At 41.5% G+C, this 22,218-nt stretch overlaps 1 protein-coding gene across 5 annotated transcripts in view; it reads right to left on the bottom strand.

Annotated features, from left to right (window-relative positions):
* Positions 1-22,218, bottom strand: part of UBR4 (ubiquitin protein ligase E3 component n-recognin 4) — a 78,541-nt gene that overhangs the window by 53,326 nt on the left and 2,997 nt on the right. For all 5 annotated transcript variants that reach the window (XM_054222498.1, XM_054222499.1, XM_054222500.1 and 2 more), the window contains exons 2-38: positions 20,839-20,936; positions 20,012-20,115; positions 19,164-19,293; positions 18,920-19,059; positions 18,457-18,559; positions 17,777-17,918; positions 17,501-17,625; positions 16,660-16,784; positions 16,362-16,421; positions 16,042-16,232; positions 15,697-15,796; positions 15,470-15,607; positions 14,850-14,967; positions 14,231-14,418; positions 13,472-13,631; positions 13,254-13,339; positions 12,103-12,272; positions 11,131-11,413; positions 10,411-10,543; positions 9,914-9,993; positions 9,490-9,618; positions 8,831-9,013; positions 8,482-8,604; positions 8,162-8,391; positions 7,398-7,522; positions 6,708-6,805; positions 6,422-6,579; positions 5,497-5,706; positions 4,376-4,477; positions 3,481-3,581; positions 3,091-3,289; positions 2,638-2,826; positions 2,204-2,267; positions 1,820-2,011; positions 1,129-1,199; positions 827-974; positions 54-281 (exon numbers count right to left, since the gene is read on the bottom strand). In XM_054222498.1, the coding sequence (XP_054078473.1) occupies positions 54-281; positions 827-974; positions 1,129-1,199; positions 1,820-2,011; positions 2,204-2,267; positions 2,638-2,826; positions 3,091-3,289; positions 3,481-3,581; positions 4,376-4,477; positions 5,497-5,706; positions 6,422-6,579; positions 6,708-6,805; positions 7,398-7,522; positions 8,162-8,391; positions 8,482-8,604; positions 8,831-9,013; positions 9,490-9,618; positions 9,914-9,993; positions 10,411-10,543; positions 11,131-11,413; positions 12,103-12,272; positions 13,254-13,339; positions 13,472-13,631; positions 14,231-14,418; positions 14,850-14,967; positions 15,470-15,607; positions 15,697-15,796; positions 16,042-16,232; positions 16,362-16,421; positions 16,660-16,784; positions 17,501-17,625; positions 17,777-17,918; positions 18,457-18,559; positions 18,920-19,059; positions 19,164-19,293; positions 20,012-20,115; positions 20,839-20,936 (5,224 nt within the window). The remainder of the gene's footprint in view (positions 1-53; positions 282-826; positions 975-1,128; positions 1,200-1,819; positions 2,012-2,203; positions 2,268-2,637; positions 2,827-3,090; positions 3,290-3,480; positions 3,582-4,375; positions 4,478-5,496; positions 5,707-6,421; positions 6,580-6,707; positions 6,806-7,397; positions 7,523-8,161; positions 8,392-8,481; positions 8,605-8,830; positions 9,014-9,489; positions 9,619-9,913; positions 9,994-10,410; positions 10,544-11,130; positions 11,414-12,102; positions 12,273-13,253; positions 13,340-13,471; positions 13,632-14,230; positions 14,419-14,849; positions 14,968-15,469; positions 15,608-15,696; positions 15,797-16,041; positions 16,233-16,361; positions 16,422-16,659; positions 16,785-17,500; positions 17,626-17,776; positions 17,919-18,456; positions 18,560-18,919; positions 19,060-19,163; positions 19,294-20,011; positions 20,116-20,838; positions 20,937-22,218) is intronic.

Genomic DNA, 22,218 nt, shown 5'->3' with positions numbered 1-22,218 from the left:
CGAAGATCCTCATCATGAACCACCTTCTTTCAACCGCTAGCTGATAATTATACCTGGGACTGCAATTCTTCTCGACAGCCCTCAACGTTTCTACACAGGCTGCTCTTCTTGGGTTTTTCTTCATCAGGGCCCTTCCCCTCACTGATGGTGACCTTGGCTTTCTCTGCAGGAGAGGTGCTCGCATGTCGAATGACACTCTCGGGCACTCTGGGCTCGCTCTGGAAGGCGGATTCTTTCATGGTAGAGCTCATACCACTGCTGGGAGTTCTCTTCACCAAAGCCTGGAAATGACACAGCAACGCTGAAAGCCCCAGCCAGACTCCATTTTAGCACTAACGAAATGAATACAGATTGTAATAGCAGCAAGATTAATGTAATTTTAAAGAAACAGAGTGCAAATTCTCTTAGACTGCAATTTTAAAGAAATAATGCAACTGTATCCTGCATGCCACACTCTACCCAAGTATGGGAAAAACTTTCAAATTTAAGATAAAGTTACTTTGTTTGCTTCCAGTGGAAAACATGGGAAAAGGCGGTATCTGACTCCTGTGCAGCTTAAGCTAACTTGCACATTCTGTAAAGGTCGGTGGAATCCCAGCAGTCACTAGGACAGAGATTTGCCAGTGCACTTATTTGGTGCAAAAAAATAAACCGCCAGGCAAGCTGTAAATTAAGAAGGTTTGTTATAAAGCCAAAGCATTCAATTCTTAGGATTCTTATGCACTCGTATCATGACGTAACTTATCGCAGAACCTGCAAAACCTCTGCAAAAGACCTTAAAAACTCAGGGAATCACAGCTTGTATGTTGTCAGGAAGACACTTTACCAGGCAGCTGCCATCTTCCTTGGCTCCACAGTCACAGAAGAATGATCCGTATTTGGCATAAGAAATCTCATGGTCCTTGTGACAAACTTTAGCACAAACTGTGCAAACACCAACCCCATCAACCATCTTGCAAGTGTGACAGTGATACCTGCATGAAATAAGCCATATGAGTTATAACATACCGAATTTTATAATGAGGTAGGCCTCAGGAAGGCTCCACAGACTGCAGTTCACAGCCTGTTTCCTTCTCAATGGCCAGAAATATCAGCCTGAAATTCTGAACACAAGTTTGAGATTCTTACCAATGTTGATTCATGAATTCTTTCTGCGTGATGGTGAAGGTACAGAGTTTATTACAAAGAGAATCTTCATCCTGTCAAGAAGAAAGTTGGTTTAGAAATGTGCTATAACTGCAGCTACGGTAAAGGCATGTGGTACAGAACACGTTCCTCAGACGCTAAATGCACATTTTAAGAACAGCAACTTTAGCACCTCTTAGCTAAAAGAAGGCCGCTGGTATCCAACCACACGGAAAGAGGAGATGGCGACATTTTAGACCAACTTGAAAGAGTGAATCAAGAAAAAGAAAACAGTAATAAAAATAATACATTGGGACAATAAATTTTAAAGAATGCATTAATAACAGCTTTTTTCCCCCCACTCAACAGCACTTGAAAGCCTAATGTAAGTTGCTTGTTGATACAAAAGCTAGTAACTGACAAACAAACCAGTAGGAACAAACCCATCTTACTCCATTTCTTCCTTTTTGTTTTCTAAAAACACCCCACTTTTAACTTTTGTTGACATCACCAAGTCAACAGATCTATGCACGAATGACAGATATTCTCTTCCAGATCTGGCAGCTAGGGTTCTTCACTCTGTTTCACATTAGGAACAAACAACATCTTAATTTATAACCAGAGTAATTCTGATTTGGAAGCTGCAAAATAAATCTTCATCTCATTTGCAGCATTAACCACGACTACGGCCTACCGAATCTTCAGCTTGAGAGTCCTCCTCCTCTACTGCCAATTCTTCCACCCAGTCTGAATCCACCTCAATCGCCCGTTCCTCTCCATCAACAGAAAGGTGACTTGGTCCTTGGCCACTGCTCTGGCTCAGGGCGTTAGTGACATCGGCCAGGTAAGAGACAATATGGCACGTACACTCCAGGATAGTCACATGCTATAAAGCAAAGATGAATGAAAATGAGAGGCAATACTTAGATCCCAGAATAATTGCTAGAAGGCAAGAAAACATTACCTTGCCCCTGACCAAATTCCTTTAAAACACTACGCAACCAAAACAGGAGAGCCTGGGATAAATCTCATGCCTGAGATTTATTCCTGCAAGTTAAACAATAATCACATGTCTTACCTTCCCTTGCATGACGTTTGCATTCATTTTTTCTACCACGTTCTTTTGAGACAGGTATTTCTTGCTGTAACACAAAACAGTGGAGAAGATCATTACAACTGACAGTCTTTGGGAAGAATAAACTCATATCCCACCAATAGCTTCCAGCACTCAGTTTGCTTTAGATTAGCAACAGGGAACTTACAAATGCATTCATTAAATCATCAAGAGAGGGAAAGACAAAGAAAACACATGGTTGTTCTTAACTGGGCTTAACAGATCGGCCTCTCTCAGACGTTGTATATTCCAAATGACAAACACTAAACTAAAGAACAAGTGTGTATCAGTAAACATGAACTTCTGTCCCCAAATTACCAGGAAAAAAAAAAAATCAAAAAAAAAAATCATTTTAAGTGACTCAAATGAACAAACAGGAGTATACAATTCACCCTTACCATCTGCCTAGCCAATCAACAGCAGCACCATGAAGCTGGAGGTGTCCCGCACCTTGTCCTGCGCTGGCCAAAGTTGCCATCACGACCATCAGCTCAGGAAAGCCTGTGCCATCACCATTGGCCAACATTTCTGTTGCCATTGGTATTAGAGTACTCAGTAGAACAGTGCACACACCTTCTCCGACTTGGCTAATCAAAAAGAAGGAAGTTTCAGACACGGTACATCACCTACTGAAATACAGCTAAGCCCCACACCATGAGAGGGGGGCTTACAGCCCCTTACAGTGGAGCTGACACGGCAATGCCTTCAGGGCAAACAGCCATGTGCCCATCACTTCATTTGGAAGCTGGCAACAAGAAGCCATCGGCAACTCACAAGTAATTTGTACATCTAGAGAACAACAGAAACAAACAGCACACAAAAAAAAAAAAATAACAAAGACTGTACTTTACCTGTTTTCCCGAACAATGTAAGTTGTCAAGAGTTGCAGCAGCTGCCTGTTCTCCTGCACCACGTCCAGTTGATCTGAATCTTTGGGTGGGGACATGGTCATTCTGGTTAACCAGGCCTGGAGCCGTATGGGCTCCACACAAGCCAGCTGAGCCAAAGAGCCACAAAGTCGCAACAGGCTGGGGTTGGGACTCTTCTCAGCTGGTGGAGAAAATTACTAGTGAGTGACAGATGCTACAACAAACGTGTTTGAAGATAGCTTTCCATTAAAAGTGTCAACCTGTCACTCCACCTCCTTTTACAGCTTTTCTTTCAAGCATCTTCATATTGCAGTCAAATACAAGAACAGTCTAAAGTGGACAAAGGCAGGACGGAAAAGATTCAACACTTACTGAGCTGGAAGAGCTTGGTGAAGAATTTCAGCACCCTGTTACAGAACTTCGCCGAGAGGTTTTCATTGGCTGTTGCCATCATGATCTGGACCAGTTCTCCACTACACGGAGGGGGGAAATTAAGTCAGCTGTGTAAAAGACAACCCATTCCTTTTTTTCATTTGCACTTATCTCTGCCCTCACATTTAAGATTGGCAATAGCTTGTATAATGCTGCTCAGCACAGCAGCCAAGCCACAGGACATTGCTTTCAGACAAAAAGCAAACTCTTAGCTCAGACTAAAACCTGTGAATCTCATGAGCTCATAAGTAGCATATCAGCATTCTCTGCCTATCAAGTCACAAAAGGGCTTGTATTGGTTTCCAAACCAAAACTGAAGATTTTCTTGCCTATTTTTCCCATCCATGTTAACAAAGTATAACAGCCAGCCACCAGACCGCTAAACAAGTGGAGAGTAAAACCAGACAATGGTCAGCTTTCTAATAGAGAAAAATGTTCCTCCAGTTCACCCTCGTACCTCTTCACAACACCGCTTTTGTACTATACTGTTTCTGTCACAATTTGTCTTCATAATTCTAAATTAGGCCAACACCCCACCACCACCCTTAAATTAGCAACCTAGTGCCCCGAGGAAGCACTGAGAGAACTTGAGATTTTGCTGCTGCCTTATCGACCAGTGTCTCTCAAAACCCTCCCTGTAATGCCTTTGACGAAACAATCACCCTGCAAGATTCCCCAAGCTCTCCTGCACTGCTTGAAGGGTATCCTCTCCTTACATGCTTCTGTCCTTTCCTGCGCAATGGCATTAACGTCACTCAGGTGCTGACAGTGACAAGCCAAGAAAGGAAGGAAGAGAAATAAAGTCCTTGGCCTACAATTTTGGGGATGACTTCACCTTTCTGAAAAGAATTCCTCCATGGCTTTTCGGGCCTGGCTGCTCTCCAGCTGTTTCTCCAGATGCTGCAAACATTCCTCCAAGATGGACTCATCCAGGCCACTGAGGATGAAAAGATGCATATTAAATAAGAATACAGAAGAGCAATTTCAACAATACTGAGAGTCAAGAAGCAATCAATTTCGATAATACAGTTCTAATAAACTTTGCACTAGCTGAAAGCAGCTCTCCTTTCAAGAGACAGGAGGAAAATACTTGATGAATAAACATACATGAACACAAACAAATCCACCAACTGATCAGGAAAAAAAAAGTGTCACGCGATGCTGTAGGCAAGTTACAGTCAGAAACCTAGAATAATCTCGACCTTTCAGACTCCTCACAGTACAAATTCCTCTAAATGGCTGCTCTTTTTACACTTCAAGTCTCTTTTAGTGTTATTCCTCCCCATTCTCTCCTGCGCTCATCCCCACTCCACAACGCACCCTGCAAGTAAAATCCAATTACGCTTACATTCTCTACCAGAAGGCGCCGTAGATCTCCCTCTGAATACCTTCCATCCAGAGAGGATCAGTGTTAAAAAGATGCAACATCATCATGCCTAATGGTTTTATGTTTCAGATGGGTAGAATCAACATCTGCGCATCAAGCTTATTCCCTCTATACACACAGCGAGTAAGGGGTGGGAAGCACAAATCTCGCTAGTTTGCTACGATAAAGCAGGGATTAGCCATCCTTACAAACAGCAAGTACAGAGACAAAGGAATATAAAGCAAGTTAGGTTGGCATCTTCAGCTTTGATTTTGTGCTTGTATTTACATAATTTTCTATTTGCTTAAATAAAAAGACTATCCAAATATATACTCGCTCCATCCAGAGTTACAAGAGATGATTAAAATCCACACTGCCTGAACGGCAGTGCTGAAAATCGTGGTAACGTGAATAAAATATCTTGGTATTTTTAGTCTACAAGAATAGAAGTCTTCAACAGATAAAAATAAGCTGATTTTTCGCCTTTCTGTTGTGCTCTTCAAGAACCAACACTGATGTTTAAACACACTGTAGTAATTCTTTGTATACAGCTTTGTTGGAGGAGAACTACGAGCCACACAGCCCATTACCTGTTTGGATCAGAGTGATGGGCCAGTATGTTGTAGCATCCTGTGATCAGTTTCTCATAAACGCGTGCCAGGAATTCATCTGATTCTGCAGGGCCCAAGATCCTTTCTAGGGAGTTGCTGCTTATCTCTGCCACACTCTCTGTGCTGGTCTCCAACAGGAGGGGCAATAGGGAATGAATCACCTGTGGTGGGTTCAAATCATCTGACCAGCTTGAAAAGAAAAGAAAACAAGTTAAGACTCTGTTGGATGCATCAAATAACGCTTTTATTGGATAAATCAGAAGTCACACAAGTAAGGCACAAGTCTGGATGGAAGTCTGTGATAAAAACACTTTTTAGAAAGGCAGGACAAATACGCTGACCCAGCCGTTTTTCCCCTCAGAAAAATGGTCCTCATTTGGAAAACTCTACACTTGTTACTTTCGCATATATACAACTACAGCATTTTCCTAGACAGCCACGCTATCACACAGTACAGCTTCTGGACCTGCCTGCAATGTCGGCAACTATTTTTTTCATAATATCTTTGAGTAAGTCCCTGGGAAAAAAGTAATTCTTTCATTTAACTTTTTCTTCATGTTTTGAAAACGTCACACAAGCGAATGATAATAAAACACAAATGAATCGGTTAGATCCATACTGTCTCGGCTTATATCCCGGTTTCTTCAAGTCCCTACTTGATAAAAAGGACTAAATGTTTCTCTCAGGGAGTCTGACTTTTAGAGATATCAGATCAAGACAGAAAGGCCATTTTTCATTCATTTAGAATTTAGAACTGTAAACTGAAAGTAACTTCATTAAAGGCTCAGTTCAAAATACAGCTCCAGTTCACCAAGTGTTCCACCTGAACAGTCTGATAAAGCCAGACATTCAGAAGAGCAGACAGACCTAAACAGCAAGAATGTAATAAAAACCCATCACTTACACAATGAGATCCCCGGTGAGCCTGACGAGGGAGAGAAGGGTGTGTTTCAGGGAAGCTGCAAGAGGTAGACTTTGGCTGCAGAGAGTACCAAGGTGGGCGGCCTGAACTGCACTGATGTAGCTTTCTGCGGGGATGGTGTCGTTCGCAAAGGCATTGCGCTAAGGATTGAGACACACATGCACAAAAATCAGAACCATTACCTTTAATAGAAAGACACACTGCCCGCCCCTCCCAGCAATTTACGGAGCTAAGATCACACCAGATCAACCCACGAGGCTGGACTCACCCATGAGCCAATGTTTGGAAACTCATTTGTATGAATGTTGTTCCATGATTCACATAAAGTCTGCACAGCTGATGGCAAGTTCTGAACAAGTGTTGGACCTGCAATTAATACAGAATCATAAGTCACTGAGTAATTTCATGGGTCCTATTGAAAACCAGAATGTGCTTCTACAACACTGTTTAAAACTAGATCATTTGATTAAGACACAACTGTAGCTAAGTCGAGCTGTAATTCACCGAGGGCTAGTTTCATGCTTTTCTATAAGTCAAAATTATCACTAAAGTTTGCAAGAGCTTCCCCAGCTTCTTTCACTTTATTAAAACAACAGGAAACATGGCAAAAATACTAATTTGCAGCAGCCTTCAACATATCAAAATTTCACAGTTCCCCATATTATGCCATGCCACCGGAGCACCAACATGGTTATAAAAGCATTTCAATAAGCCAGATAAGCCCACAAGATAGTTACTCTTTCAAGGCTTTCCCCTCTTTCAATTATTACAATTCTACAAGGAAAAGACTTCTCAGTCTGCTGCTGACAGGACAATATACTCATTTGAACAAAGTGGTGGAGAAGAAGAACACACCGAAGCCAGATGCCAGCGTATTGCTTTGAGGCTGAATGCGTGTGGCATTGCAGACAGCTTCACCTACAGAGAGAAGGAAATCTGAACTATCCAGTACCCTCACCTAGAGTATTAGACTTGCAACGGCTGGATCCAATGGCCAGGACAGCAGCATAGCCTTGGAGCTTCTCTTCGGAGGGTTTGTTCTCAGTGGAGCCCTCTTCAGAGAGGCTCCGCAGCAAGTAAGATCTGTATTCAGGATGGAAAGGATTTATTTCAGGAAACAGCTCTGCAATTCAGAACTAAGTGTGTCAATATAGTGACAGATAACAAAGCAAACTTCTGAAGTTCTGCCCCATACTTTGCGTTATACCACTGAGGGTGTTCTGGGCTTTTATCTTCGCTAAGCTACTTACCAGGAAAAGCGCCCACTCAAAAGAAAAAGCTGATTTACTTTTGCCTTTCTTCTACACAGGTTCTAATGAGAGTTTAGAAGACTTCAGACATTTAATGTAAGAATTAAACCCCCTCTCTTTCCTGATGGCAATCTCAATATTATCTCAGTGAAATAACCTTAAGCAGCAATACCCTAAAGAGTGGTAAGAGGAGGTTTCATGTTTGGAGGAAAAGCTGGTTTTGCAGGCTTGCAAGAAAGTATTGAAAGATCAGACGAGGAGGCTCCTTAGAAACTACAGCTTCCCATACACGGCTTGAGAAGCTACTTATTTGCCTTCTTTTAAAACAATGGACACTCTAGAGGACGTAAGTTAATTATATTGGACTATAATAAAAAAGCACCTGCCTTTAAGAAAACAACAAACAAAATGCAAAGAAAGCCCTATGCACAGGAGAAAATTGTATTCCTACTAGCTATTCTAATGACTGTACCTGGTGAATGTAGCGTAAGTGTCAATAAGCTGTAGCGTAGCAGGCAGGAGGTTCTTGGTTATCTCTGAAGATTTGTGTGGATCAGTTTCTGCAGCTAGCTTGGAAAAGTGCTCATCTAGAGAAACCTGAATCTTGGAAATCGCAGCATCAAGGGTGTAAATGGACTGTAAACTGGGAACTTCGTGCAGTTGGAGAATAGTTGTGCAATCAACACCACAGAAAGAAGATATCTTAAAATACAAAGGGATGGAACAGTAAGTGCAAATCATTCCACAAAAATAGAAGGTCCATACGCACAAATCACATTCACACCACCTTACCTGTCGAGCAAAGTATTCCTCTGCTATTTCCACATCATACTTCACTGAGCTGCACTTGCTGGAGGCCAATTCAATGAGAGAAGCAGCATGGTCAGCTTTCATGCCCTGCTTGGTAAGGTGATCCTACAGATGCCAAAAAAAGACTTGTCACACTTTAGAAGCGCTCTATAATTAACCACTCTGCCAATTACCGGACTAGAACACTTTAGAAAACACGGGCACAAGTTCCCATTTCTCACCACCATGCCCACCTAACAAATCCCACATGCGGTCAGCATGGAAGAACAAGAGACTGACATTCTTACTATCAACAGCATTACAAAACACCCGTGTAAAGATGAGGCTGTACCTTGATCCACGTGACATAAGATGTGATTCGCAGACGGGAGGACCAGCGCAATGTGTGTAAAATATCACATTCACTCATCTCTGGTGTGTTTGTAGCCAACTGATTCATGTAGTTTTTGGATGGAGGTAAAATCCCTAGTATCCGCCACAGTATCAAGAAGTAGTACTGAAGTGCACAGGCTTCCTAAACAGGGGTATAGTTGGATAAATTAATAAAGATAGATTGCGGTTTCAATCATTACAGCTACTGAAATTATCTCATCAGAGACTGCACACTCCCATAGATGTGCCAAATGAGATGAACACACGCTGAACTGATTTGCTGTCATACTCTACAACAAATTATGCAACAGAGGAGTGAGAAAAAAAAAAGAAAAAAAAAAAAAAGGAAAGCTTATACAAATTTTTTCTGCTTCGTCATACTCTAGCCAGACCTCCTGAAATTACCAGGGACATACAAGTCTAAAACATGTTATGAATTAAAAACTCATATGAGATGTACCGCCATCATAAACAATACCATTAGCTATGGGATTTTTAAGTTCCCCATTACTCCAACCACTGCTGAGAATACTTTGGTTAAATACTTTGCTTGAAAATATTAAGTTTGAAAACTTGTTATTCCTCAACACAGACAACACTACAGCAACACAGTCTTACCAGTGCAGTGACATTTTTGTTCTCTTTCCTCCTAAGTGTATCGAACTGTGACCCAGCTGCAAGCAGTGAAGTCAGGGCTGTGTAAAGCTCATCATACTTCATAGTCCTAGAGAAAAGGACCTCGCAAACCTGCAAGAGATGACAAGTCAGGATCGTTGCTTTGCAAATTGCACAACTCTGCATTTATATACAGTCAAGCTCTTCGCTTAAATATTCAGAATACCCACAGACCAAAACTATGCAAAATAAAACTTTGGGAAATGAGTTCTATTGGGTACCACTATTCTTTTCTCCACTTGGTGAAATATTTCTGCTCTAGCTGCTTCACCAAGTCTTTCCTTCTTGTCTGTTTTCCCTGGCACTTGCCAAATCAACATGGCCCTCGAGGCTTACAGAGAGGTTTTTAAAACAGAAATCCCAATACCGTGCTATCTAGACGGTTCAGATCATCTTCAGAAGCTTCTTGAGATAGGATGCAGTAGAACCGGGGCTGTGGAACTGCATCTGGAATGTAAGGACAGAAAATAACATTCAAAGTGACAGCTTTCACGACACAGCATTGAGTTATCCTCTCTCCTCCATCCCTACAACCTCTCACATTGTAAGACTAACACCAGAGTCTACTAAACTAGCTCCGAGACACATTATACATGCTTTTAACCTATGGCGTATGCAGCCGTTTTCCTACTCGTACAATCATAATATATACACACTTATTTTGAATTACTTGTAGCATACCCCTAGACAACAATAATTTTGTTTAATAAAACGTTTCTTGCACTAAATGCATTTTTATTTGTCCATTGTAATTATGCCCATTAAAAGCAGGAAAAGCTACCCACACCAGAGCACAGGAAAGGCTCTTTTTCATTTGTAAATGCAAATCTTGGAATAAAAAATGCCTTACATTTTCTTTCTTACCTGATGCACAGTGTTTGGTCCAGTTTTCTTCCACTTCTTTAAACCCATGATAAATTGGGACAGACGTTCGTCTGCTACTGTCCTGGGATCCACTCACCCAGCCAATGGGTGGAGTCAGCAAATTATATTGCACCTAAATTTAAAAAAAAAAAACAAAAAACCAACTCACGTCATCCTTGTCATTAACACACAGCAAGGAAAAATACCACCACCAACAGAAAAAGAACCATAAAAAACAAACAACGTTGTTGCTAAAACACAGTCGTTCCCAGGGAAGCCCTGGACCCTACCTGATGATTTTTATTCTGGAGTGAGCAGCTTAAATCAACGGTCAAGCTTCTAACAACTGCAAAAGCAGTTCATGAGAACAGTGCTAAATACCTCAACAGCGAAAAGCTAAAGCAAGGACAGGGCGTACAAAGTATTTGTGAAATGGCGCCAAATACTCCAGATTTTGAAAGATAAGGTGGGGCATTCACCCTGTCCTTACCAGGACCTATTAGGACAGTAGTTACACAAGGAATTTAGACTCAAACTGAGCCTGCTGCTAGGAATCAGCAACCGTAGTTAATCATGCATTGTAACTCCAAAGGCTGCTAACATCAAAACTGATTTACTCGCAAAGGTCACGAAGACACCAGAACACACCAAATGACTGCCTGTTACTGATTTCTCCTGGGTGACCAATTAAATATCCAGAACACGATCTCCAAATCTTACCTGTTCAAATAAGTACATGGGGGCCTTGGAATACTGATGGAGAAGGTAGTCAAACACCAAAAGTAGACGTGCCACGATAAGTGGCACAGAACATTGCTGGGTATCCATGTTCGCTGTCAGCTCCACAATTGTCTGGATACAGAGCATCATGATAGATCTGCGGCCCCTCTCAGAGAAATTGTGAAAAATCAGCAGCAGCAGCTGGAGATGTTCAACGTTCAGATCTTCTGTGTCACTGGGAAGAGTCCCCTGCAAGGCATTTTGCTTCAGTGTGCCCACAAACCTGACAATAGGAGAGGAAGTTTGTAAAGCTTACTTTTCTCCTTGCTTAGATCCCTCTTTAAAATCTCTTTAAGCAGAGATTAGAGAAACTTTTTCATAATTATATTTTTCTGCTTATTCTTCTAATATTGGCAATTTCACAAATCATTCACTACACTTTGTACTGGACTGAGACTATGCAAACAGTAAAACCTACAGAAATTCAATTAGCGGCAAATACATTTGATGGAAAATAGGAACAATCACTCAAAGGGAGAAAGAGAGATGCAAACTTTTGTTCCCCCAGGAAAGACAGTTCACTATAGCTTGGAGTCAGCTAAACCCTACCAGAGACTTTCACGTTCAGGTAATGGCACAGAAAGGAAAAATCTCAGCACCACCGTAACAGAACCTATCAGAAACCTACTGAAATAAGACATTCAACTTCCCTTTTTAAAACCAGCACTGCTGCAAGTAATTCGGCCTCTCACCCACACAAATCCTGATTCTAGGTTTCATTTCCTATGCTCTAGGTGAAGGACTCCAGCAACACGGAAGACTGACCCTCTGCTCCTCCAAGCATTGCACACCATCACCACACAGAGAACACACACACACACTTGTTACGCTCGTCGCAGAGAATTTCCACTTAACAGAAAACGTGAGAGGTAAGAGATGACTCACTTTCAGCTTAACATAAAGTTATCTCACCTTTCCCAAACTTTAAGGCATTCTGGAACATCAGGATCTCCCTGGGCAGAGGCTTTGTGCTGCCAAATCAGGAGAAGTCGTGAGAGCACCGACAAACTTTGAGGATGGATGTAGAGGGGCCATGGACCTTCAGAAAAAGGGGCGACTCCCAGCTGCTGAAGAAGTGTGTTCTGTAACAAAACAGAGACTTCTTGAAAATAGGCAAGTCCTGTATGACGCTTTAATTAAAAGCATGATTTAAACATATAGATGAAAATAAACAGTAGGGCTGTTAGAGCTTGTAAGGGTTCTTGCAGCTATGTTTCTCCTATCTCTACCACATGGCATAGCTATTGAGAGATACTTGTGTTATCCCATTGCCACCTAAAACACAATAAACTTTCAACTTAAAGGCCAATGCAGAAAAAATGGCGTTACGGAGCTCTACTCATTTACTGCAAGATCCCAGCAGGAGAGATTATGCTACTATGTTCAGTATCTAAGAATTTGAAAGAAGACCTCTTTGACTGATCACAGTAATGCTTGCTTCTTTTCAAATATAGTAAAAAGGCACATTTCTGAAAAGTGCAACTGCTTTAAAAAAACCAAAACAATAGATTATTTTAAACACAGTAGAAAACAATGAAAAGTATAGGGATTGAATTCATTGATTGGTAAGCAGATTTATAACCTCTGCTTATATTGCTAAGTCGAGCCAGCCCATGACCCAGCAAAGAAACCTAGAGGCTACGAAGTTGGCACATGAAAGCAGGATTAATTTGATTCTCTCCTCAGAGAATTCCAAGGCCTTCTGGCATCAGTCCTGACAGCAATGCAAATCTGCAGGAATGCCTCTTGATAAACGCATGGATAGAGGCAACTCTCCAAAACAAAATACACAAACTCATTCAGCTTTCATCACCTTCGAACTTCAGTGGATTAATTTGAACTCTAAATGTTAAGTTTACACTCTGCAGGATGTTTTGTACCGGATGACTGCAAAGATCATACAGCTCATTGGATCCAAAATATTCCAAGCTCCGTTTGCAAAAGAATACACTCTAGGGCCAAACAGAACCATCAACACACTGCTCTAGGTGTGGAGAGTCCATGTAGACACATTAGCGGACATCAACACTTCATTTTATTTATACATTCAATCACAGACTTACCTGCAAGGCAGGGGACTGAAGATCTGAGGTCACCAAGGAATGGTTGAAGTGATACAGTGCAGCAGCAAACTCCTCATCTGACGTGCCTGGAAGACAGGGATCAAGCCATTTACTACCATTGCTCTCCTACACTTCAAATTTCCACGTGAAACTAAGAAAACATACACCTCTAAATTGTACAGTCTGTGTTCTCTAACAGAGAAGTTCTGCTCGCTCACCCTTAAGCCCGTCCTTATCCACTTCTTTGATGATGCTAGCTAGTGTAGCCATGTGCTGCTCCGAAAGAGACACACTCAGGTAGTTACGAATGAAGTTATTCCTGGAGTTCAGCATAGAAGAAGTGATAAAGTTCAAAATGTTTGAAGCTAGGCTCAAAAACTGAAAAGAAATGAGAAACACGCTATAGAAACAACACAAGTAGAGGGACCGTAAGACAACATCAAAAGAAAACTAAACCACCAGCAAAACAAATCAAATCCCCTAACTCCACCCCTGGCAGTGGAGCATAGTTTTACTCATGGCAATCCAGCTTCCTGCACTCATAGTTTTACTCATGGCAATCCAGCTTCCTGCACTCTGTGTTCTATATCAGGACAATTCTCTGAAAAGGTTGCAAGTCTCTAACTTCTCGACTGCAGTATTTATTTTTGGCTTTACCCAACGGAATTGGAGCTAAAAGCATTCTATCAGCATGTCACTTTGCTTATAATTCTGCCCTCATTTTCTCTCTCCCTACGTAACCCAAACAGATATTATCTTCAATCTTTGCTTCCCTGGCAGTAACTAATATTCCACCTGAGGGAAGAGTAGAGAAAACTTCTTTATCCAAAGCCAGGACAGTCACTGATTCTCCATCAGCAATGCACTTAAAAATACCTGACATTTGTCATGTTGTCTGCCAACGTAGCTTGCCACTGACAAGTAAACAACACTACAGCACATCATTTATTTCATTAAGCCTGAAGACCATCCCATACCAATTCTGGATCTTTGCGGCTGGCCAGGATGTTACCATTCTCCCCAGTAGCCTGTTTGTTAGGGCTTTTCACTCTGGGCGAGCTCTCCAAAGGTGGTGGTGGAGGGGGCGGCGGGGGGGCCACTTTCTCTTTGCTTGGAGAGATTGTCTCTTCAAACCATTGCCCAAGGATTGGCTCACTATCGTCATCTGACACAGAAGGCAGGAAAAACAAAAGCATATTGTTATAAGCAGCTAACTTATGCTGACTACTCAGCTTAAAAAAGGCCTGAAAAAGAGTTTCAGTGAGCACAGTTAAGGCGTCTGCTATTTTCATTTTTCCTTTCCAAATCACAAGGCAAAGCACTTTTACAGCTGTCCGGCGGGAATTTACAAGAAGAAATTATTTCCACTCTCCTCTTAAGCAAATACTGCCAAATCCCAGCCACTCTGGCTTTAGTTTACATAAAAGAGTACAGTCAGCATTACTTCTGCCAAATAGATCTTATGAACTCTTTCATATTTTCAGCATTATATGACATTCCAGTCCAAAAAGGCAAAACCCCAGTAGCCAGGTTTCCACTAAATCTGAGAGGCAGCGTAAAATCCTGACTTAAGTTCCTTGCTGCAAACTCTACTACCTTGGCTGCTGTCCTCCTCGGTGCTGCTAAAATCATCCTCATAGTAAGTATTAGAATCGGTGGAGGCACTTGCATCACTGCTCATGGAGCCCTTTCTCTGACGCTGCAAGACACAAGCCTTAGAAAAACAGCAGAACAAGTTAAATTTTAGGATTATGAAAGATAAGAATTTGAAAACTATCCAGTATCTAATGCATTTTAATTTTCAACTAGCAAATTCGACTCAATTAATTTATCAACAGTTTTTCAAGACTTCTCACCCTCAAGTTGTACCAAAAATTACACAGGATGGTTGGAACTAAATAATCTATGCCAAGCATCTAAGCAACATTTCAAGCAACAGCTCTAACATAAAAGCTTTTGTTTTGAATACGGCCTTTTCATCTTCTCACTAAACTCACAAATACCACTGGGCTTACAAAAAAATGTTCTCAGAACAAGTTTGTCAAATTTACATCTCTGAAAAGAGGAGAGAGGCCCCAGTTGACAGCTTCTGAAAGAAGAATTCTAAATTCTTCTTAGCATAGTCACAGTCTGTAAAGTGAGAATTTTCCATGTGGATGACACTTAGTAGGATTGGTTCAGTTACAGAAGATCTCTAGCTGTATGCCAGTTCCTACCTTTCTGTAAGAAGTAGAGAGCAAAGTCAGCAGCAAATTAGTGAGTGGTACAGAATCTATCAGCCGCTGAATCCTCTGGATGGATGTGCTTTGAGCCATGATATCCAGCACTGCTGGCGGACCATCACTCTCCCAGCCCTGGAGGATGGCATTGAAAAGAGAATTTAAAGTTTGTTTCAGTGGAGAAGGCAAAATGTTTCACAAGAACGTACATGCTACCTACGTACCTTGTGCAATGCCTCCACTTGCAGATCTTGAAAGAGTGAAGACAGCAATTTGATAGCATGATTTGCCAGCACCACTGACAGAACACCAAACCCTTGATGCCTACAGAAACATAAAGGATACAATGTAATTTCAGGGGAAAAATGAAATATATATATATATATTCAATTGAGTGAAGGGACTGCTTTGCTAAACTGAAGAGGACGACTTGTCCTCTTTCCAAGAATCAAAACTTGAATTACAAATGGAGATAAAATTTCAAGAGACCAACAAGACTTCGCAGTAGTTGTTTGCTGGGCATGGTTAGATACATGGACAATGATTACTTCAGTGGGGTATTTACATACCCTTTCCCAGGTCCTAGTTTGGGAGACCCAACGCCCTCCTTAGTACGAGCAATAATGTCTCTGACGCGAAGAGCAGCCAGTGGATCTTTCTCTTTTCCCTTATCAGCCAAGGCCGTGGGGCTGAGGTTCAAGATGAGGAAGAGGCTGTTTAGCAGACACCAGGCCCCGAGCAGCTGGAAGTTCTGATAATGCTATCATCCCAAAAGTGAAGGGTGGTGGGGGAAAAAAAAAACACCAAGAAGACAAAATAGTGTCAATCCAAATGCCAGAATATGCCAGCACAAAAATAGTGAAAAAGCTTCCCGAGACGCAAATCTTACCTCACCCCCTGCACGGCGTGAATTGCTGATGGCTTGTCCAATCATTTCATAGATTTCAAGCTGCAATTAAATCCAAAACCATGGTAATGTTTCAGCCCTCTGCTGGGCAATAATAAAAATAAAAACTCCAAATACAGTTGTATTTTGCCCTCTACAATTTGCCACCCCATTACTTCCGTTGTCAGCACGTCTAGTGCCTAGAAATCATGGCTATGTATTGCAATCCAAATAAACACGAATTCTACGCACTTCACTTGCCAAGAATGAGAACAAACAACATGCTCTCTCATCTACTTACACATTTCTGTACAATAGTAGCAGCATCATTTTCATAATCTTCTTCTTTGGAACTTGTTGACCCAGTTCGTACCTGTTGAGGGCTACCCACATGTAGGATGGCCATGCAAGTTGCCACACTCACACCTGATGAAAAACAGGGGCAGATAACATTCTTAGTAAGAGCCAATCTCAGGACTCGGTGTTCCTACTTAGCACATTAAAACAAGCAGTATCAAACATGCCCATAAACTTGATGGAGCTGGGAATACTCAGTATTAGAGCTGACAGATTAAAAAAAGTCTTTCTGAAGTACCCCCAAAAGAGCCAAGTTTTGTCCTACAGAAACACATGAGAACAATTAAAGGAGGAAATGTTTTACCATGTAATTCAATACCATTTTTAAGGCAATCTTCATACTCAACAGCCCCATCTCTTTAAAATCTTACCCGTACCAATGGAACACTCAGGATTCCGGTGTATTTAAACCACTCCTGGGAAACAAGTTTGATTTGGGGGTATAACCAATTAAGCTGAAACCATGAGCACTGCAAAAATATATTATGCACTGAACATTAAAAAAAAAAGAGCAGAAATTACAGGCTATTGAGAAGGTGTTGAGTCACTCACTCTTTCTTCCAGATACTGACAAGAACATTTGCAGAATACTTCAGAATTTCAGTGTCACTATAACAATTTTCATATAAAGCCAGTCACCATACCGTGCAGTATGCTACATAGCTTTCAAATTCATGAGAAATAAAAGGTTACTTGTGGGCTGAACCTCGAAGGTGCAGGTAACCAGGCAGAGCAAAAGCGAGAGCGACTTAAAGCTCCAAAGAAAAGACAGGAAATCCATTCACCTGCATAGAGACAGCTGAGAGCAAGAACTGTCACATCTTGGAGACGCGTGGGTGTCAGGGGCTCCAACACAGGCAGAGACAGAGTGTCCAGTGCCATGGTCACGTCTATTACCAGCGAATGAAACCTATAGTAATGACACACGTCAAGGTTCAGCAATGCAATGTACTCACCAAACAGGAGCAGCACAATAACTGATACTGCACGGTTAGCACAGTTATCCCCTCCCAGACAGCGTACCCAGCATCAACCAAAGAAGAGCGACGACTGACTCTTACCCATTGCGAACAGCTGTGGCATCTGCCACTGTGGCTGGCATAATAAAAAAAGAGTTGGCTGACACTGCATCCTGAAATCGATTTATGTATCGCAGAAAGTATGGCAGGTTCAGGCACACTCTCAGCAGTTTTTCAGAGCCACCTACCAAACAAAAATAGCAGTCTTATTTTTACTGTTCCATGGGAGCTTCTAAGCAGAACAGATCTAACGGTCATCAGTAATTGACTTAATTATTCTTTGTGGTGAGAAAATATCATCATGAGGCAACAGGATAAATACTAGTTTACAACACACAAAGCAGAGGGTGAAGTTTACAGCCAGTACTTGTAACAGGCGTCACAAAGCTCTGTGTGCATGTTATGTGGCACACCAGGTCTAGTTCACACCTCCCTCAGTAATCCATCCCACAGGCTATTTTGCACCATCCTACCTTTTTTCCCCCCCAAAACAAACCTACTGCATACAAATACACTGAGCACATCTCCTCTGCAATGAAGAAAACTACATTACAGCCACAGCCCCCCGCGGTAACATCAGCATGCCACTGAGGGAGTCGTAAAGAACAAACACTTTATTTAGATCAGAAAGTTTCTTCCCATTCAGAAATGTAAGGTGTAACCCTGGAGAGTCATTTGCTCTAGTATTTTTTTCCCCCCAACACTAAAAAGCTGATTCTCACCAAGTTCTTGCAGGCTGGCTACATTCTGAGCAATGAATATGCTTTTCGTCTTTGCCGCAGAGGTCTGATCTGTGGAACCTTGATCCTCACTTTCTCCTTCCACCTAAAAGCAAGCACATACTAAATATATCATGGATGCATTAAAAATCCACGGTACTGAAGTCTCCACGTGTGAGCTAGGCGCATCAGCAGCAGAACTCAAAAGAGGTATGAATATCACTGAACAATAGCTTCCATGAGGCAACAAAACTACTGTTGCCAATACAATGCAAACAGTATTTTGTCGTTTGCCGTTCATCAACATGCAAGTAGTATAATCTTGTATAATGTATGTATAATGTATAATACACATCTTTACACATATGTATTAAAAACCTACCACTTATTGCCTTCTGTCCTTGCCTGCACCAATGTTATTAATGCTGAAATTCAGACTGCTTCTATTCTAGGGCTGTTTGTTTACCTGTGTCTCTGGCGTTATAGATGGTGATGACGAGGCTCGAGGGTTAAAGACTGATGTCAACTGATTGAGGAAGTTCATCTGCACTTCTTTCTGTCTTAGTTCTGGGCTCACTGGGGAGGCCAGCTCCTTCTGGTCCTCTACTGCAGGGGAAACCGCAAAACATCATTTCATACATCAAAACCATAGAATTTTCCATGCCTAACTCAAGTACCGCAGTGGTATAACCATAAATTAAAACACCTACCATCCGAGAGGGTTTTGACAGTCTGAGGCAGCTTGGCCGATTTCATCATTGCTGTGAAGGTAATAATTTCAGTTCGATCTAGGCGGCTACAGCCCGTGCACAGCCCCTTTATCAGTAGAATGAGGTGTTTCTACAAAGAAAAAGACATCAAGTACAATTTAAACTCTCTTGATTCCAATTATTCCTCGATATCATTTATTCTAAGCAGATGCATTAAGAATACCGCAACTTCAGCTCGTAAGGGTACTGCAATGTCTCAATTCCACTCTGATCTCATACTGAACATCGTGATGGATTACTAACTGCAGATAATTCAGGTCACTAACACTGTCCCACTTGTTTGTGATGGAAAAGCATCTGGAAAAGCTCTCCCTCTTATGACACACTAAGGCTTAAAGCTGGTCCTATCAAAAGATACACTATGTGAACACTTTTCACATATCTTTCCTCTTTGAAACAGATTTGAGTTCTTCCTAGAAGACTAAAATGCAACTGGGGAAGAGTCCATCTTTAAAAATTCAACAAACGGGCAACAGAACAGTTTTGATACAGGTTGTTATAAAAAACCAAATCAGACTATAGGAAACCACAACAGATTTAACTAAGAACTGCTTAAGCAAGGCTTCAGGCCATCTTTACTTTGGCTTGCTCACAAGCTGAAATTCTGAGAAAAGAATGCAGAGGGAAGATCCGGCAGGTATCAGTCTCTACCACAGCACTAGATCTTAAATATTTTAAGAACTTCAGTAATTGTGTTTTAGGTAACATTAGAGCAAATATTTCAGAATTAGACGACAAATCTCATTTTTGCACTCAGGCTTGCCCACACAGTCAAAATCTGTGCTCACCTGTGAAACAGCACACGCTTCGTCTGGGTTCTCAAGACGCAAGAGTGAGAATTCAATCAGGACTTTACAAGCAGCTGCCACTGATTGCAATTGGTTTCTTGGTACTGAAAAAAAACAGACGCTTGCATCACTCGGTTCTTAAATAATTAATTGTAAGATGTTCTTAATGCTTTCAATAAAACAGAACGCTATGCAACACGCACGCATACACAATCAATCACACATATATGCAATATAAATTCAGTCTTATTAAAATGTAAGAAGAAATGTCAGTAAAGCAAGGATAACACCTTCTACCCAGACAAGGTAATTTAGACAGATACAATGACCTCCCAGCAACAGTATTTAATACTGACAGAAACACTGAAGAACACGAAACAAGTTGACCAAAATCACTTTTCTGCTGAAATTGCCAAAATCTGTCAGCAAAAATAATATAAAACACTTTGAGTCACAATGTTTTGGTCATTATTCCAACTTAGTAACAAAACTACTAAAGAATAATCCAAAAATCCTGAAAATGGATTTAAGCAGTTAATTTGACCAAAAATTATTTTCTCTAAATGAAGTCGGGCCAATGAATAAGCAGCCAAAAAGTCTACGCTGCCCAGTAGTTCGTGGCAGAAAACTCCTATCGACAAGTTTCTCTTTTCATCGGAATTGACATTCTGCCAGTATAAAAGCTAGCAACACTGGCCTCTGCTTTAACCTCTGATTCGGAAAGAGGGCTGGAGACAAACACCAAAAGGACAACAGTTCTAGTTTATTTTTACTACATCCTAGTCATAACACAAGAGCAAGAGAAGCAAAGGAGAGGGAATACTTACTTAGACCACACACAGTAGTGATGTAATGTGTAGAAAGTGCAACGAAGGAAGAGTAAAAAGGCTCATACTGTTTGTCATGGTGCAGGATTTCAGATTCACTGCAATAGAGAACAGGAGATATGTCAATTGTATACAGCACTATAGCAGCACCACGTAACACTCAGGATATGTTATATCTATTAACAGACGTAAGACAAGATCATTAAAATCACTTGCTCTTTCCAAATCAAAGTTTTGAGAACAGAATCCTCTCCCCTGTGTCCCATCTCCCATGTCGTCAGGACAGAGTCCTCCAGCAGCAGACAGATCACGGCATAAGCATCACCATCCATGTAGAAAATTTAAGGAAATAATTCCAATTGTGCGTAAGTTTCTCCTTTATACCATCAAGAGGTCAGCCTCTTTAACAATTGCTCTCCCTGTCAGAGACTCATTAATCTTTAAGTTATTCTAGACTCAGCTGCCCATAAAGTTCTGACTGTTTGTTCTGCTAAAGCCAGGCAGGATTTGCCAGGGCTGGAGCACTGGCATTCCCTTTCTGTCAAGGCACGGAGTCAACTGGAGTTTGTGCAACTCTGCAAAACAGAAGGATCAAAACAGGCAATTGCATAATAACGACAAATACACAACAGCAGTGTCTGCAACAAGCTGGGGAGTAAAGAGTTTTGGCAGGTAACACACAGAGGAGAAAAATACATCCACTGTAATCAGCCTCATGGGTAGAAACTTGCCATTTCAGAGATCTGCATCGTTCTGCCCCGTGCACAAATCAACGCAAAGCCCAGAGCGAGTTAAAACGTAATGCCAACTCAAGCCAAAAGTAAAAATTGTAAAGCAAAATATACATCAACAGACTGAAAGTCAAGTCTCTGAGGCTCACTGGCCACAGAGAACGTTTATTTATGCTCAGAAACAACACGCTAAAGGCTGCTGCAATAAAGCGTCACACCACATCCCATTTGCAGAGGAACCTGAAGGCAACCACGTCGAGGACAGAAACACAGCTCTGCCTCCATAGCTAGTTCTGCCCTTCATTTCTCCAGCCACAAAACTGAGGGATGCGGATATCTGCCTATTAAATGCTTAAATTAATTTCTTTCAGATTTTCACTCAGTGACATGAATGAGCAAGTTGGAAGAACCGATTTATACGACTCAACTTCACTCGCCACTTCAACTTTACCTCTCAAAACACAGCCTTCTCCACGTCTGGCAACAGTTTATTCCTGGTGGGGAGCAAAGGGAATCACAGCCTATCGTGGCACGCTATACCCCACTAAAACGATTTCTCAAGTGTGGCAATGACTAACACTGCTGCAGAGTACAGCAGAATGAACCCACGTATCCTCTTCACCCACCTGCACACAATGCTGGCAGCTTT

This window comes from Rissa tridactyla, chromosome 16 (genome assembly GCF_028500815.1).
Source record: "Rissa tridactyla isolate bRisTri1 chromosome 16, bRisTri1.patW.cur.20221130, whole genome shotgun sequence".
In the NCBI taxonomy this organism is placed as follows: Eukaryota; Metazoa; Chordata; class Aves; order Charadriiformes; family Laridae; genus Rissa; species Rissa tridactyla.
The sequence above is the reverse complement of the archived record's forward strand: the minus strand, read 5'-3'. Positions and strand labels throughout refer to the sequence as shown.